An 18,172-nucleotide genomic window follows, 5' to 3' on the forward strand; every position below is an offset into this window, starting at 1 on the left:
ATGGGGTCCCCTCTCTTCTTGACCTATGTTTCTACTAGAGAGCTTGATTGTGTCAGACAAGGACATCTGCTTTCCAAACCCCCAAATATATTCAGGGATTAATAACTTCTATTGAGTATGCCAAACACACAGGGACGGCATGTTTAGTTTCCTGAAATGTGTTCCCAGAATAACATTCAGTGAATCTTTAGACAGGAAGCCACATTCCAAAAACACCTGGAAATAATCTGCATTAGTCAAAAACTACAGATAGCAAGTCTCACATAATTCGACCATAAATTTGTTATTTTTAAAAAAGAATAAGTACTATTTACTGAGGGCCTATTCTCTGCCAGGCATTCTGCTAGGCATCTTGCAAATATGGTTTCTAAGTTTTTCAACAGCCTGCAAGGTAAAAAGGAAAATGGAGGCTAAGAGAGATTGAAATATATGGTTTGCTGACTGTATCTCTGAAAATACCAAACAAGACAAGTCACCTCCACATACCATTAGTAGACAGAAGGAAGTAGGCTGCATTCTGCTGAGGGAGCCATCTTATTTTATTGATTTTTTCTTCTATTTCTAAACTCTTCAGGTAATCGAACTCGGGTTCATGGCTCTGGAATGTGCTGTAAACATTGTATTCACCCCTACGATGAACCTGATTTTTACTCTGTAGGAAGGGAAAAAAAAGTCACATGAAGATTAAAGCACATAAGCCAACTGCAAATTCACCAGTTCCTCCCTTTTTTTGAGTAGAGTCATGAGGGGTGAGACGGGCAGGCCGTGTCCAAGTGGGCTGAGGGCAGGACTATGACGGCCATGGGTTCCTCCTTAGCTCAGTGCCCTCAGGCTGTTGATCATGCAACCCTGGTGGTAAATACTGGCACCTTCAATATTTACAAATTTTTACTTATAAAGTATATACATAAACTGCTGCATGTCTTGGACACCCTTAGGAGTGAGTCATCCCATGCTGACGTCCATACAGACGTGTATCAATCCTTTAACAAGAACACAAAGCTATAGCATCTGCACCTTTCACTGGCCTTTTAAAATCTCATCAATTCTTCATAGAATCTCTGAGAGGTGCACAGAGCAGGGAAATGAACAAAAGAGGCTCACAGAAATTAAAATGACTTCTCAAAGGTCACCCAGCTTATAACCAGTGGATCTCTCCCTCTCCTTTTTCCAACATGAATAACAAAACAGACATGAGTGCAGAGATGACATGTGAATCATTAGGAGAACCATGAGACTTTACGCTGGCTTTCCCCCAGCGCTGATTATGCAAAGTGCACACAGCAGGAACTAAATAAATGGTGAGAGAACAAAACATAAAGGAAGGGTGTGCAGAAAGGGACCAGAGAAAGAAGAAAGGTGGGCAGGAGGAAAAGATGGTGTGAAAGAGAGAAAGGGAAGAAGGGAAAAGAAGGAGGAGAGGTTTGCATTTTAGGACCTAGTGACCAAGAGCCTCAAGATTCAGGCTTTGGAAAACTGTGTTCAAAAATTCAAATCCAAAAAAAAAAAAAAAATTCAAATCCAGGTCTTGCTAGGCATTTGTCGTAAATGCTTGACTCTTAATAAAAGGCGCAATTAAAAAATTTTTATCTCTGGGTGGATACTGAACATTCAAACCCAAGTCTCAATTTACTGATGGGTGATGGTGCTGATACCCAGATGTTAAATGTGCTTGCGAGGGCACTGAGGTTCCTTGAACAAATTTTCCAGGACAGCACCTCTTGAGGATTCACGCACAGGTGTCACCCACGGGAATCGAAAGGAGGCCTGACCTAGATGTTGTCACATGGCTGTGTTTCTCAAGCTCAGCGTTCATTCAACCCCAAGTCCCACCGCAAAGCTCAACATTTAACTGCAGGTTATTATCCTCAACATTTATTCCTTATTGAACAAAACCACCCTCCTTTGGAAAATGTGTCCCCCTCCTTTCTACTAATGAATCAGGCTCCCCACATATTTCAGTAAATTAAAATAGGTGAAACCTATAAATACCTAATGGGAAACATGGAGCGGAATATTACTGGCAACACCCTGCCTTGGGTAATTTATGCTAAACAACTCCTCTGGTTTCTCTTTATCATCACTCTGAACCTAATTGGATTTTTTTAAAAAATTGAAGAAGAAGGTTTGAAAATCAATTTTAAAAGGACTTTAAAGGCTGACATACTCGCTCCTACCCTGTTTACTGCAGAGAGAGCTAATCCACCTGAACAATACATTTTTACGAGTGTTGATTTGCTACCATCCAAATCAGACTGTCAAGCGTGTGTAGGATGTGCCAGACCAATTAGCACCAGGCAGCTCCGGAAAAGCAGGAAAAATTCCAGGTCACGAAGAGCTATTAGTTCCTACTTGCCAACAACATTTTCGTGTTTCCAGGGCCAATGGAATAGGCTGGGTGCCTGATTTAATGCCGAACACTTGAATTCATACAGAACCCCGAGGGATTACGATGCCCTTATAGAAATTAATTGCAAATAATGTGCAATTACCAAATATATCACCTCTAAATGAGGCTTTCCTTTTTTGAGGGGAGGTGGAACACAAATGACTTTGAGGCACAAAGCAGGCTTTAAATTGCTAGGGAAGTCTCTTGTGAAACCTCCCTCCTGCACTGGGCCCTCCTGCTACGCTGTGCCGGGTGAATCTCCAAGGCAGGCAGTAGCAGATGGGAGAGTTACTTGAACACAGACTGGCCTGCTGGAAGCTTCAGGACCACGCCGGCGGAGGCCAAGGAAATCAAATTGGGCCATAATTTCATTCTGACAGAACAGAAGCAGATACCAAAAAACTCAATTTATATGAAAAAGAGAAACAATTCCTAGTGGAACCCCAGTCTCAGGAAGAAATGGGCTTTTCGAGATTCACTGGGAGTTAGAACTCCTGCTCAGAATGCATAGAGTATTCAGCTGCAGGGAACTTCGTGTCACCTATAGTAAAGTGTGGGCTACATGCCTTGCTCAGATGTCATTTTCTGGGATTTCACTTCCTTTGGTAGGGGGAGCTACCATTTTCTTCTTTTTTTTTTTATGGTTAGCAACAAAGTATTTTTAATTAAGGTATGTACCTTGTTTTTTTAGACATAATGCTACTGCATACTTAACAGACCACAGTATAGTGTAAATATGACTTTTATATGCACTGGGAAATCAAAAAATTGGTGTGACTTGCTTTATTGTGATATTCCCTTTATTGCAGTGGCCTGGAACTGAGCCCACAATATCTCTGAAGTATGCCTGTAAATTGTACGTATTCTCTTCTGACCCAAGTTATCCTTTTCATATCTGTTGGGGAAGGGTTATATTTTTTATCCTAGGTATTCTGTTAGGAGTCCCTGTATTTCAACAGATGGAGGAGAATAAACCCCACTGAAAAAGGAGGCGTTACACTCAACAACAAGCACCCGCGGAATTGTGCAGGTCAGATGAGAAGTGAGGTTGTTTTGAATGTGCAATACCCAGGTTTGGAAAGATGAGACCTTGCCCAGAAAAGGCTCTATTTTCCGCTGCTTTTGTGAGCCTGAGTGTGTAACTATTGATGTTAATGACTTTTTGGCAGTTTTAGTTTGCAAGCCAAGCAGCAAGGTTAAGGGCGACACATGAGGATTAAGGAACAGTGGGAGGCCTTCTTTAAAAGAAGAAAATGGGCACTTTGCATTCACTGCCACTTACCTCCTGCTCTCGTTGAAATATTACAACCCGACCCCCCTTGTCCCCTGTCGCTAGTAATTCTCCCGTGTGGTTGAATTCTACCGTAGAGATAATGTCAGCTGAAAAAAAGAAGACAAAGGCAATTTAAGTAACTGCACACTTACTTTGAAACGATAGATAATAGACATACTTTTCTGTGCATTTAAGGGCTTAGGGCTTTGTCTCTGCAGTGGAATTTACAAGGATTTTGTGTTCTGTATTTTAAGTGCCACTAGAAGTGGCACTTGGGAAAGTAAATTTCCTAGATGCCCACCCTGTACTGTGGTCTCTAGGAACAACTGGAGACAACAAAAGGAAAAAGCACATTCATACCCTTTTGTTTTGGGCAAGAGAAAATGAATTTCTTCACGGCTCACGGAAATGGCAATTTTCTTTGATAATTTCTACCAACCACAGGCTCTTTTCCCACCCGTGTCCTTCTGCATTCCCCTTTCTTCTACACCCAGAAACTTCCCCGAATGAGTTTCAGTTGTGGAATCCAAATGAGGGCTGAAGACTAAGGAAGAAGGGGTGAGATGCTTGAAGCTCAGACACCGAAAATGAAGGGGCGGATCACAGAGGAATCGTCGGGAAATCTCCAGGAGCTGGAAACTCAAGGAGGGACCCCACAAATGCTCCCTCTTTTCTGGTGAGCCGAACACACCCTTCTGGAAGAGCAAGGCCTTACTGCAACCCCAGGAGAAAGGTGCTGAGAAAACAGGGTCATGAGGTCAGAGGGAAGAGAGAAATTTGTACTCTGTATTTCTTTTTTTTTTTTTAAGTGTATCTTTTTTATTGGAGTATAATTGCTTTACAATGTTGTGTTAATTTCTGCTGTATAATGGCATGAATCAGCTATATGTATATCTATATCCCCTCCCTCTTGTACTCTGTATTTCTAAACAGAGAAAATACACAGGCATCAGGAACTCAGCTCACAGATAATTGCTGAAGGAATGCCAGCCTGCCAAGTCTTTCTTCAATGCTGGTTACCCCCGGAGGAACACAGACAGGTAAATTACCTATGATTGGATTTATTAGGGCTATTTTTAGAAAAATGTCAGAGGTTAATTCCTCTGCAATTATTCCCCTGCAGGGCTCCAACAATTGCTACCAAGAGTGCAAATGAGTTAAAAAAAAAAAAAAAAAAAAAAAAAAAAGGAAGCAGGGGAATTATGACTGTGGCCTTTGACAGAAGTACATTCTGAAGATTATGTCCATGTAAGGAAAGCAAAGGGGAAACAGTGAGGTGGAAAACTAAGGCAATTACCCCTGAATAATTCAAATCTCAAATCTTACTTTAATATCATCATTTCAGGATTTTCTTTGTATGCCTGATTGATTCAGGTTAAGTAGTGTAGAATTCTCCACTTCGCTTCTAACTGTCCTTTTCCATACATGAAAAAGCTTTGAATGGTCATTCTTCGTGCAGAAGGAAAAAGAATAAGGCATAAACCATAGGCACTTTCAAGCCAGGCACATTTAAAAGAATAATTCATGATTTCTGTTTTGGCATCTTAGATAACTGACCCCAGTGGTAGCAGATTCAGATCCTACAGGGCCACGAGGGGACGTGGAGTGAAGTAAACCAGGTGAAGTAGCAAGCTTGTGTTCCCTCTTAAAAGACAAGTGGCTACTCAGTTTAAGCCAACTGTGACTATGAAATATTACCTGTGTTGCCAGATATTCTGATTTTTTTTAAAAAAAAGAAGCTGGAAATCTAGAGTTTTATGCAAAATCGCTTAAGTTTTACATATTGGCAACCAATAATTTTGTTCAGTGCCATGACATTAAAAAAATAATAATCTTGTCTCTCAGCTGAAAATGGTTTGTGGGTCACCAGCTTCTGACTTCTGGTCTCTAGAGTCTGCCTTCAGAAAAGGCCACCCCATTCCTTATTGACAGTCTCAACTGGACATCCCATGCATTCGCTCAAGAAGACCCCTACAAATGAATACTACCTGAAGGAAACACAAAATAAGCTCCATGGCTACTCAGTTCCTGAAGTAAGTTTAGAAGGCCCATTTCTAGAACAAGTGCCCAAAGAGGAGCATGGAAACCAGCCACCCCGAGTGAATTATCGGCCACTTTCCTTTATTAGAGTTTGCGTGTCTTAGCAAAGCACTCTCGTGTACAGAGGAGACAAGAAGGCTGTTTAATGTTTGCAGTCGCCTCAGAACGCCCTGGTTGAAAAGCACTCGAGTGCTGGGATACACTTCTAACATTAGTTCCTGCTTCTGGCTTTTCAGTGAGTGGCTAGCCGTGGGGTTATTCACAAAGCTTCCTGGCTTTGGGGGAGAACCTAAAGCAGACATGGCTATTTCTTGTCACTTCCAGGCTTCTGTCAGGTACTAAAAAATGAGTCAAACACTTTACAGAGAGAAAGAGAAGTGAGGAGCAATGAGAGGGTGATGAGGAGACCAGACCTGGGGGTTAACAGTGCCATACTCATGTCTTTAGGGCTAAGATTCTACTTAAGGGCAGCTGAAGCCCTTCCTCTCAGCAGCTGTGTGAACACAGATGCTGGAGTTCTAGGTGGGTTCCAGGGCTAGTGCACTGACAACAAAGAGATGGGTCTTCCCTTTTGGTGACATTGAGTATCGGAAGGAAGAGGTAAGCAGCTCTTTCCAAGATCAGCCTCTGGCTCAGATTCCAAGAAAATGTCATTCCAAGGGAAACAAAATTCAGTCTCCCAGGGATGACATTCATATTGTCTTTTTGCCTGGACTCTTTGAAAATGTCTTCACTCTGTCTTTAAGATGCACACAGGTCGAATCAAGGTAGGATTCAAGCTCAAGTCCAAGCCACATGATCCAAGGCAGTATTATTGGAACTTTGCACTATGGGATATCAGGCATGGTCCCAGCTATAAAAATACCTCCTTTGTTTTCCAAGTGTTATCATTGTTTGTGCTATGTCTCCCTCAAGAAACTTGTCAGAGAAAGGTTGACTGGCATGGCAGGATTCTGAAATTCCTTAGTCTTTTGCCAAGTCCTTGCCTTTATTTTAACCCTGCCAGGCAGGTGGTCTGTATATTGGGTCGTTTATATCTGGCTACTGTGTGCTTCCCTTCAGAACGTATGCATTGCAGTTCAAGTTAATACCTGTTTTGAACTTTTATATTTCCTGACTCATTTATCATGGCTAAGCCAGTAGGTGTAACCAGAGTATTTTACTGCCCTATCCCTCTCTGCATAGCTTTATCTATGACTGTTTAATAACTGATGCAAAATTCATGAATCACCCCACATTCCAATTTCAAGATACAGACACTGCCGATACAATACTCCTGTGTTTGCAACATGCTCTTGGTAGAGCAGTTTAAATTAGAAAACATACAGTGCTCGAAACAACATGACTTTTGTTGAGCATAGAAAGAGGTTATGGCGATAATAATAAACTAGCAAACTTAGAAACGATAACGTCACCTGAAATCATGGTCAACAGAAATCAATTCATCAAGTTCAATTAAGGTTCAGTTCATCAAGTTCAATTAGAGGACACTTGCCTTTAAATGTTAAGTGTGTATGACAACTCATTTTCTTAAATGCCCAGCCGAATCATGCTATTATGCAAAAAGCTATAAACTTGAGCATTTTCTCTCTGTTCTATAAAGATGTGAATGAAGTGCATGTTTTTGACTGAAAACAAAAAGCAGAAGCCAAAAACAGTTACAGAGGTCAAATGTAGTTAACATGATTTTTTAAGGAAATCCTGGGAGGTATGACGTTTGCCCTGCTCCACATCTATTCGTGCTGATTTAATTTCCACAAGATGGTGGCCTGGTAACCCCATTTCTAGTTCAAAAGGCAATGATAAGATCAAGTTTTTCATTTTTAAAATCAATCTCAGCATCCTTCAAAGGTTCCAGACTAGTAAGTTCATACATAAAGTTTCCATTTAACTGAATAATAGAAATTGACTTGGCAATTATATGCATGTGATTGTGAGGCTAAAGAAAAGGAAGGACCCCCTTGTTCATGCCCTTATCTCCCCCAGTATACCATGCTAGGCTGGAGTCTATGCAATGCCAGAGCGCTGGGCTGAGTACTAGTACTGGGTGATTTTTGATAAAACGATGGCTCAGTGTAGACTTAGGACCTAAAGCCAAATCCTCTGATGGGACAAGATCTCACTGACCAGGTCACTAGCATTGACCTCCCAGCATCAATCATAGGGATTGAAATGAGACGGTAATGCAGTTTAGCCTTCAGAGTCCATTAAATGTTGTATCTTTCATCTTGGAAACATCTGGGAGATAATACTATAAAGTCATATATGTACTTTATCAGCTGACTAGTTCTGCACAAGCAATATTTGGCTTTCTTCCTGATGAGGACGTCAGTTCTAGCAGAATCTGCTGTTTCTTCAGCTAGGATAAGGATATCAGCAAAAATGGAAAGCAGGTTTCCTAGCGGATGACAATGGTGAAATGATGGTAGCTGCCAGAAAGTTTGTGTTGCGAAGAATTTGGGAGGCCACTTCCAGGTCAAAGTGCTGTGATTAATTGGCAGTGACTCCTGCAGTGGGGGGAGGTGACATGTGGAGACTTTGTCACTGCTGCATAGGAGTTTCCGGCTAGATTGGCCTTGACGTTCCGGATCATTAAACAAACAGGGGATTCTTAGGTTCCCTGGAGGGAATTAAAACTACTCCTTCCATCTACATAACACTGTGGACTCCTTGCATTCTGGTTCAGAGTCCAAAGTCAGCATCCATTTTCTCAGATAAGGTTTTCCCTGGTAAGTTTGGATGACTGAAATAGTACATTGGAGTATATTTTCCACCAAAATAGGGGGGAAAAGGAAGTCTGGTTGTGGCCAGACAAGATATACACAAGAACTGCTACTGAGACCGTGCCAAAATGGTCATGTTGAAAAGATATTAATATATTATAAAATTTAAAAGAAGAATCAGGTAATAAAATAGTATGTGTCAGATGACCTCAATTTTGTTAAAGTACTTACATTTTAAAATACGTTTTTTTAAACTGGTAAAGTAATATATACTTACTAAAACTTCCATTAATACCAAGATGATGATTAGAATATAAACTGAAATATCCCCCAAAGATAATAATTAACTCCTATAAATACACACACAAATAGTCACAGGAAAAAGTCCGTCAGGGAGAGTACAGGATGATATTGTTTTGGGGTAGGACATGGATGACTAACTTTATTTTTTTATAGTCTTCTAATTTCTCAGCATTTTCTAATTTTTTTACCTTGACCATAAATACTTGAACAATTTTTGACTTTTAAGCAATTTTAATTGACTTTCAAAGTGAATACAAGATTTTAACATTTACCTCAGTGATTTTTATTTTTTAATTTAATTTTTTTAACGTCTTTATTGGAGTATAATTGCTTTACAATGGTGTGTTAGTTTCTGCTTCATAACAAAGTGAATCAGCTATACATATATATATATCCCCATATCTCCTCCCTCTTGCATCTCCCTCCCACCCTCCCTATCCCACCCCTCTAGGTGGTCACAAAGCACTGAGCTGATCTCCCTGTGCTATGCAGCTGCTTCCCACTAGCTATCTATTTTACATTTGGTAGTATATGTAAGTCTATGCCACTCTCTCACTTTGTCCCACCTTACCCTTCCCGTGTCCCCAACTCCATTCTCTACATCTGCATCTTTATTCCGGTCCTGCCCCTAGGCTCTTCAGAACCAATTTTTTTTTTTCTTTTGATTTCATATATATGTTAGCATACCGTATTTGTTTTTCTCTTTCTGACTAAATTCACTCTATATGACAGACTCTAGGTCCATCCACATCACTACAAATAACTCAATTTCGTTTCTTTTTATGGCTGAGTAATATTCCATTGAATATATGTGCCACATCTTCTTTATCCATTCACCTGTTGATGGACACTTAGGTTGCTTCCATGTCCTGGCTATTGTAAATAGAGCTGCAATGAACATTGTGGTACATGACTCTTTTTGAATTATGGTTTTCTCAGGGTATATGCCCAGTAGTGGGATTGCTGGGTCGTATGGTCGTTCTATTTTTAGTTTTTTGAGGAACCTCCATACTGTTCTCCATAGTGGCTGTATTAATTTACATTCCCACTAACAGTGCAAGGGGGTTCCCTTTTCTCCACACCCTCTCCAGAATTTATTGTTTGTAGATTTTTTGATGATGGCCATTCTGACTGGTGTGAGGTGATACCTCATTGTAGTTTTGACTTGCATTTCTCTAATGATTAGTGATGTTGAGCATCCTTTCAGGTGTTTGTTGGCAATCTGTATATCTTCTTTGGAGAAATGTCTATTTAGGTCTTCTGCCCATTTTTGGATTGCATTGTTTGTTTTTTGGATATTGAGTTTCATGAGCTGCCTGTAAATTCTGGAGATTAATCCTTTGTCAGTTGTTTCGTTTGCAAGTATTTTCTCCCACTCTGAGGGTGGTCTTTTCGCCTTGTTTATGGTTTCCTTTGCTGTGCAAAAGCTTTGAAGTTTCATTAGGTCCCATTTGTTAATTTTTGTTTTTATTTCCATTTCTCTGGGAGGTGGGTCAAAAAGGATCTTGCTGTGATTTATGTCATAGAGTGTTCTGCCTATGTTTTCCTCTAAGAGTTTGATAGTGTCTGGCCTTACATTTAGGTCTTTAATCCATTTTGAGTTTATTTTTGTGTATGGTGTTAGGGAGTGTTCTAATTTCATTCTTTTACATGTAGCTGTCCAGTTTTCCCAGCACCACTTATTGAAGAGGCTGTCTTTTCTCCATTGTATAGTCTTGCCTCCTTTATCAAAAATAAGGTGATCATATGTGCGTGGGTTTATCTCTGGGCTTTCTATCCTGTTCCATTAATCTATATTTCTGTTTTTGTGCCAGTACCATACTGTCTCGATTACTGTAGCTTTGCAGTATAGTCTGAAGTCTGGGAGCCTGATTCCTCCAGCTGCATTTTTCCTTCTCAAGATTGCTTTGGCTATTCAGGGTCTTTTGTGTTTCCAAACAAATTGTGAAATTTTTTGTTCTAGTTCTGTGAAAAATGCCATTGGTAGCTTGATAGGGATTGCATTGAATCTGTAGATTGCTTTGGGTAGTAGAGTCATTTTCACAATGTTGACTTTTCCAATCAAAGAACATGATATATCTCTCCTTCTGTTTGTATCATTTTTCATTTCTTTCATCAGTGTCTTACAGTTTTCTGCATACAGATCTTTTGTCTACTTAGGTAGGTTTATTCCTAGGTATTTTATTCTTTTTGTTGCAATGGTAAATGGGAGTGTTTCCTTAATTTCTCTTTCAGATTTTTCATCATTAGTGTATAAGAATGCAAGAAATTTCTGTGCATTAATTTTGTATCCTGCTACTTTACCAAATTCATTGATTAGCTCTAGTAGTTTTCTGCTAGAGTCTTTAGGATTCTATATGTATAATATCATGTCATCTGCAAAGAGCGACAGCTTTACTTCTTCTTTTCCGATTTGGATTCCTTTTATTCCTTTTTCTTCTCTGATTGCTGTGGCTAAAACTTCCAAAACTAAGTTGAATAACAGTAGTGAGAGTGGGCTACCTTGTATTGTTCCTGATCTTAGTGGAAAAGGTTTCAGTTTTTCACCATTGAGAACGATGTTGGCTGTGAGTTTGTCATACATGGCCTTTATTATGTTGAGGTAAGTTCCCTCTATGCCTACTTTCTGGAGGGTTTTTATCATAAATGAATGTTGAATTTTGTCAAAAGCTTTTTCTGTATCTTTTGAGATTATCCTATGGTTTTTCTCCTTCAGTTGGTTAATATGGTGTATCACATTGATTGATTTGCGTATATTGAAGAATCCTTGCATTCCTGGGATAAACCCCACTTGATCATGGTGTATGATCCTTTTAATGTGCTGTTGGATTCTGTTTGCTAGTATTTTGTTGAGGATTTTTGCATCTATGTTCATCAGTGATATTGGCCTGTAGTTTTCTTTCTTTGTGACATCTTTGTCTGGTGTTTGGACCAGTGTGATGGTGGTGTCGTAGAATGAGTTTGGGAGTGTTCCTCCCTCTGCTATATTTTGGAAGAGTTTGAGAAGGATATGTGTTAAGCTCTTCTCTAAATGTTTGATAGAATTTGCCTGTGAAGCCATCTGGTCCTGGGCTTTTGTTTGTTGGAAGGTTTTTAATCACACTCTCAATTTCAGTGCTTGTGATTGGTCTGTTTACAGTTTCTATTTCTTCCTGGTTCAGTCTCTAAGAATGCGTCCATTTATTCCAGGTTGTCCATTTTATTGGCATACAGTTGCTTATAGTAATCTCTCATGATCCTTTGTATTTCTGCAGTGTCAGTTGTTACTTCTACTTTTTCATTTCTAATTCTATTGATTTGAGTGTTCTCCCTTTTTTTCTTGATGAGTCTGGCTAATGGTTTATCAATTTTGTTCATCTTGTCAAAGAATCAGCTTTTAGTTTTATTGATCTTTGCTACTGTTTCCTTCATTTCTTTTTCATTTATTTCTGATCTGATCTTGATGCTTTCTTTCCTTCTGCTAACTTTGGGGTTTTTTTTTTCTTCTTTCTCTAATTGCTTTAGGTGTAAGGTTAGGTTGTTTATTTGAGATGTTTCTTGTTTCTTGAGGTAGGATTGTATTGCTATAAACTTCCCTCTTAGAACTGCTTTTGCTGCATCCCATAGGTTTTGGGTCGTCGTGTCTCCATTGTCATTTGTTTCTAGGTATTTTTTGATTTCCTCTTTGATTTCTTTAGTGATCTCTTGGTTATTAAGTAGTGTATTGTTTAGCCTTCATGTGTTTGTATTTTTTACAGATTATTTCCTGTAATTGATATCTAGTCTCTTAGCATTGTGGTTGGGAAAGATACCTGACATGATTTCAATTTTCTTAAATTTACGAAGGCTTGATGTGTGACCCAAGATATGATCTATCCTGGAGAATGTTCCATGAGCACTTGAGAAGAAAGCATATTCTGTTGTTTTTGGATGGAATGTCCTCTAAATATCAATTAAGTCCACCTTGTTTAATGTATCATTTAAAGCTTGTGTTTCCTTACTTATTTTCATTTTGGATGATCTGTCCATTGGTGAAAGTGGGGTGTTAAAGTCCTCTACTATAAACTTATTAAGATGAAAAATAAAAGATAATTATTAAAAATACAAAAATTAAAAAGTAATTAAAAAAGAAAAAAAAAAAGAAAGAAAGAAGAGAGCAACCAAACCAAAAAACAAATCCACCAATGAAAAGAAGCATTAAAAACCATACTAAAAAAAAAAAAAAAAAAAAAAAAGGGACAGACAGAACCCTAGGATAAACGGTAAAAGCAAAGTTATAGAGACAAAATCACACAAAGAAAAGCATACACATACACACTCACAAAAAGAGAAAAAGGAAAAAATATATATATATATATTGTTGCTCCCCTAGTCCGCCTCCTCAATTTTGGGATGATTCGTTGTCTATTCAGGTATTCCACAGGTGCAGGGTACATCAAGTTGATTGTGGAGATTTAATCCGCTGCTCCTGAGGCTGCTGGGAGAAATTTCCCTTTCTCTTCTTTGTTTGCACAGCTCCCGGGGTTCAGCTTTGGATTGGGACCCGCCTCTGTGTGTACGTCACCTGAGGGCGTCTGTTCTTCGCTGACAGGATGGGGTTAAAGCAGCAGCTGATTCGGGGGCTCTGGCTCACTCAGGCCGGGGGGAGGGAGGGGTACGGATGCGGGGCGAGCCTGTGGTGGCAGAGGCTGGCGTGACGTTGCAGCAGCCTGAGGCGCCGTGCGTTCTCCCGGGGAAGTTGTCCCCGGATCACGGGACCCTGGCCGTGGCGGGCTGCACAGGTTCCCGGGAGGGGTGGCGTGGAGAGTGACCTGTGCTCGCACACAGGCTTCTTGGTGGCGGCAGCGGCAGCCCTAGCGTCTCCTGCCCGTCTCTGGGGTCCGCGCTGATAGCCGCGGCTCGCGCCCGTCTCTGGAGCTCATTTAGCCGGTGCTCTGAATCCCCTCTCCTCACGCACCCTGAAACAATGGTCTCTTGCCTCTTAGGCAGTTCCAGACTTTTTCCTGGACTCCCTCCCAGCTAGCCGTGGCGCACTAGCCCCTTTCAGGCTGTGTTCACGCCGCCAACCCCAGTCCTCTCCCTGCGATCTGACCGAAGCCCGAGCCTCAGCTCCCAGCCCCTGCCCGCCGCAGCGGGTGAGCAGACAAGCCTCTCGGGCTGGTCGGCACTGATCCTCCTTGTGGGAATCTCTCCGCTTTGCCCTCCGCACCCGTTGCTACGCTCTCCTCCGTGGCTCCGAAGCTTCCCCCCTCCGCCACCCGCAGTCTCCGCCCGCAAAGGGGCTTCCTAGTGTGTGGAAACCTTTCCTCCTTCATGGCTCCCTCCCACTGGTGCAGGTCCCATCCCTATTCTTTCATCTCTGTTTTTTCTTTTTTCTTTTGCCCTACATAGGTATGTGGGGAGTTTCTTGACTTTTGGTAAGTCTGAGTTCTTCTGCCAGCGTTCAGTAGGTGTTCTGTAGGAGTTGTTCCACATGTAGAAGTATTTCTGATGCATTTGTGGGGAGGAAGGTGATCTCCATGTCTAACTCTTCCGCCATCTTGAAGGTCTCCTCAGTGACTTCTTAGACTTTTTAAAAATTCATTTTTTAATTCCCATGTAGTAAAATTCACTTTTTGTGGCATATAGTTTTATGGGTTTGGATAAATGCATGTATTGAATACATGTGTATCCACTACCATCTTCATGAGATAGAACAGTTTAATCACCACCCCCCCCACCAAAGTTCCTTCATATTGCCCCTTTGTAGTGAACAATTTTTCAAAAAGGAATAAAATTATGGGAATCAAATGAGCTGATAAGTATATAAGAGCTTCCAAAGGAAGCTGTGCAAATACAGAGGCTTAATACTACTAGTCTCTATACATATGGCTCAACTCAACTTACAGCCAATGATCACTTTCTCACTAGGTAAAGATTTTATATTTTTAATTTTACTGTTTAGATATTATCACCATTTACAATTTTGTTTTTAGAGTACTGGGAAGCTCAATTCATCAATATATCTTTGTTAACCTGTATCACAAACTAGGTTTATGCCTGAGGTTTTCTGCCCTTTGATTCAAAGGTCACTTTGCCTTTAATTGAGATGACGTCTGAGTCCTTGGTTCAGTAGCATTAACTTCTTGACACTACTTCTCACATTCCTTCAGCTTGGTCCTAGTGACTGAAGCAGTAAATAGAAAGTTCTGAGAAGTGATAGCAAATGGATCTAATCTTGCTTACCAATTTTGATCTATTGGCAGAAGCTGCCTATTGAGAAAGACTGTGAGGTCATAGCTGGGCTTGGTGGGAAGGTGTTGTGATCAAATAGTCATGTCTGTCATGGGCACTGGCTTGGAAAGAGGCTGTACAGATGCCACTTGCTTGCTATACTGGCCTACTGTATATAATATACACATTCTGTTGGATCCAGAATTGATTCCTTTGTCACCTGACTGGTGTCTAGTATTTAGATACTGAATCTTTTTCCTTTAATTTGAATATAATTAATTCTGTGCATACTAGTTTAAACTTCAACCTGGTGCTGGTAATCTTCTTGTATGAAAGAATGCAGGTAGAAGGGTCCAATGGCCCCAATTCCCAAGATTTTATCACAATTGCTGCTTCTTCCTATTTAACCACAAGCACAGTGCTGGAAAATAGGCACAGTTTAAATGTCAGCCTTCCTACGTAGACCAAGCTCATTAAGGGCAGGTAATGTGCTGTGGCTGCTCTTGGTTGGCTGCTCCTCCAGTGTCTTTCTTCCTTGCGTGCCTCCCACTGTAGAGGCTGAAAAATCCAGATACTTGCTTCCCAGCCTCCCCTGTGGCTAGGGATACCCATGTGACCCAAATTTGTCCAATGAGGCATATAGGAAACTCTGCTGGGGGGCAGAGAGGCAGAGATTCTGGGAAAGATCTTTCTTCCCTGAATAAAAGGAGGGAAGCAAGTGATGGGAAGCCTTCTGGCTGCACTGACATACTCCTTGTATAATACTATCTTTGTATGTGGTTATATGTGGCCGTATGTGGAGCTGTGGCAGCCATCATGTGACCATGAGGTGACAAGTGTAAGGTCAAGCCAAGAGGCTGAGTATGACAGATGGAAGAAAGGGACAATGTCCTTGGTGACATCAATGAACTGCAAAAACCTACCTTAGGGACAGACTATGTCTGGACTTGTTAAACAAAAGATACCCAGGAGTTTAAGCCGCTGCTAGATAGATTTTCTGTTATTTGCATCTGAATGCATACTAATAGACATGTCTTCCCATCTTTGTTTTCCTCATAGCATTTTGCACAGGGCCAGATTATTAATGCACATTGAATTGGAAAAAATGATCTCTTGTCCTGCAACCTCCATGCACAAACTCTCACACTCACATTTTCATTTCACTCTATCACACAACCAATTTTCCTTTGTACTTGGTTAGCTCCCAGTATTGAGGTGTTTACTTTCCCCTCTTCCCCTGTGTGGCAATGGTGCATTAATTTTTGACCATTCAAATATGAGAGCAGGGACTTCCCTGGTGGTGCAGTGGTTAAGAATCTCCTGCCAATGCAGGGGACACAGATTCGGTCCCTGGTCCGGGAAGGTCCCACATGCCGTGGAGCAACTAAGCCTGTGTGCCACAGCTACTGAAGCCCGTGCGCCTAGAGCCCACGCTCCGCAACAAGAGACGCCACTGCAATGAGAAGCCTGCGCACCGCAACAAAGAGTAGCCCCTGCTCGCCGCAACTAGAGAAAGCCCACACGCAGCAGTGAAGATCCAACACAGCCAATAAATAAATAAATAAATAAATAAATAAATAAATAAATAAATAAATAAATAAATAAATACATTTATTAAAAAATTATATATATGAAAGCAGCTTACTGGGATAGGATGCCTCCCCCGTACAATTTATCATGGTGTCCATCATAAAATTATTACTTCAAAGGGACTTAGCCATGCCCTCCTTAGGAGCCAAGTTTCTCCCTGCTAATGTGTGGTAAGCCCACCATGCTTGCTGGGCTGTGAAAATCCAGATGGTAAGAAGCAGGTGAGTAATGAATGCCATGCTGTTCCCATTAAAATGCACACAGCTTCCCCACACTGACCAAATCCCCAGCACTAACCAGGTTTGAGACAGCCCAGGACATGGGGGTTGATGGAGATTGCCTTTCATTCAAAACAAGTTCCTGCAACATAGAAGCTGAGAAGAGAGAATTTTCTTGTAGTGAAACAAAACTTGCCTAAAGGGCAAAGGAATTTTAAAAATTATGAGTCCTCTAAGTACAGAAAAAGCCAGTGGGAAATTGGTAGTAGTACAGACTTGCCTTCAAGCCTGTGTGGTTTACAGTGGAATCTGCTGTCAAGGTGTCTACCATCTGTCACCCACTCTTTCAGAAAGCAGAGGAGTAATTAACTGCTCAGGTGATACAAACTCTGTCAATCATTCAGATCTATTATCTACACAATATGGGACCATATAGCACTGAACTCAAAGTCAGTGGGACCCCGGGTCCAAGATGAGAAAGCTCATCACATCTGTGGGGTGCTCTTGGGCAGGCCTTGGAGTCTCTTGGCATGTCTTTGGTCAAAAATCTTGTTGTGCCAGATGCTCTGAACTCAGAAGGACATGGCACCTGCCTTGTGGGAGTTAAAGATCCCCATGTTTGTGGGTTAGCTCTAATATCACTTCTTAAGGGAAGCCTTCCATGACTTCTCCCCAAACCCAGACGGCTCCCTTTGTGATGCAGCCTCAAGGCTTCCCATACTTCTCCTCCATCACAGTTATCACCACCTACCATTAACACTTATCACAATGGTAACAGAAACATTTTAAATGCCTTTCTCAGTCTCTAAAATGTAAACTCCACAAGGAACTTGTTCACCACTGAACCTCCAGTGCCTAGCTTAGTGTCTTAATGTAGATGCTTCTTAATTTTTTTCTTTAATTGATCAACAAATGAGAGCCAAAAAGAGCCAATGCCAAAGTGGACCAACACACAGAGAATGAATAACCCTAAGCAAAGTATCAATGAACAAAATATTTATGCTGGATGAATGTAAGAAACATTTTTTAAGGGGTATGAGGCAAGGGGAAGCTCTTATTTGGAACACTGAGTATTTTATGACTTTAGAACCAGATAGATTGATCAGTAAAGAACAGATTTCATCCTTAAAAGGCTTTGTAGTATTGGCAGTTTCCTGTGAATCACAGGAAGAGAAGAGAGCAGGTGGGCTGGTGAAGAGAGGGTACTGGGGGAGGGTGCTAGTTGAGAGAGGGCATGAAGGTAGCAACGAGACAACCCAAAGAGGATTTTGAGTAACTAGATCTGAGATGCAAGGAATCTATTTAATGAACACCTATTATGTGTATATCACTGGGCTGGGTGCCAGGGATATGCTAATAAAACATATCTGGTCTTTGCCTTCAAGGAGCTTTCAATCTAGAGGACTGGGGGGCAGTGGTAGACTGGGATACAGCAAAATAATGT

General features: G+C 41.0%; 1 protein-coding gene across 2 annotated transcripts in view; it reads right to left on the bottom strand.

Moving 5' to 3' along the window:
• Nucleotides 1-18,172, bottom strand: part of PPP2R2B (protein phosphatase 2 regulatory subunit Bbeta) — a 464,325-nt gene that overhangs the window by 105,135 nt on the left and 341,018 nt on the right. For both annotated transcript variants that reach the window (XM_068534531.1, XM_068534532.1), the window contains exons 3-4: nucleotides 3,672-3,769; nucleotides 487-652 (exon numbers count right to left, since the gene is read on the bottom strand). In XM_068534531.1, the coding sequence (XP_068390632.1) occupies nucleotides 487-652; nucleotides 3,672-3,769 (264 nt within the window). The remainder of the gene's footprint in view (nucleotides 1-486; nucleotides 653-3,671; nucleotides 3,770-18,172) is intronic.

Source organism: Eschrichtius robustus, chromosome 2, assembly GCF_028021215.1.
Source record: "Eschrichtius robustus isolate mEscRob2 chromosome 2, mEscRob2.pri, whole genome shotgun sequence".
NCBI lineage: Eukaryota > Metazoa > Chordata > Mammalia > Artiodactyla > Eschrichtiidae > Eschrichtius > Eschrichtius robustus.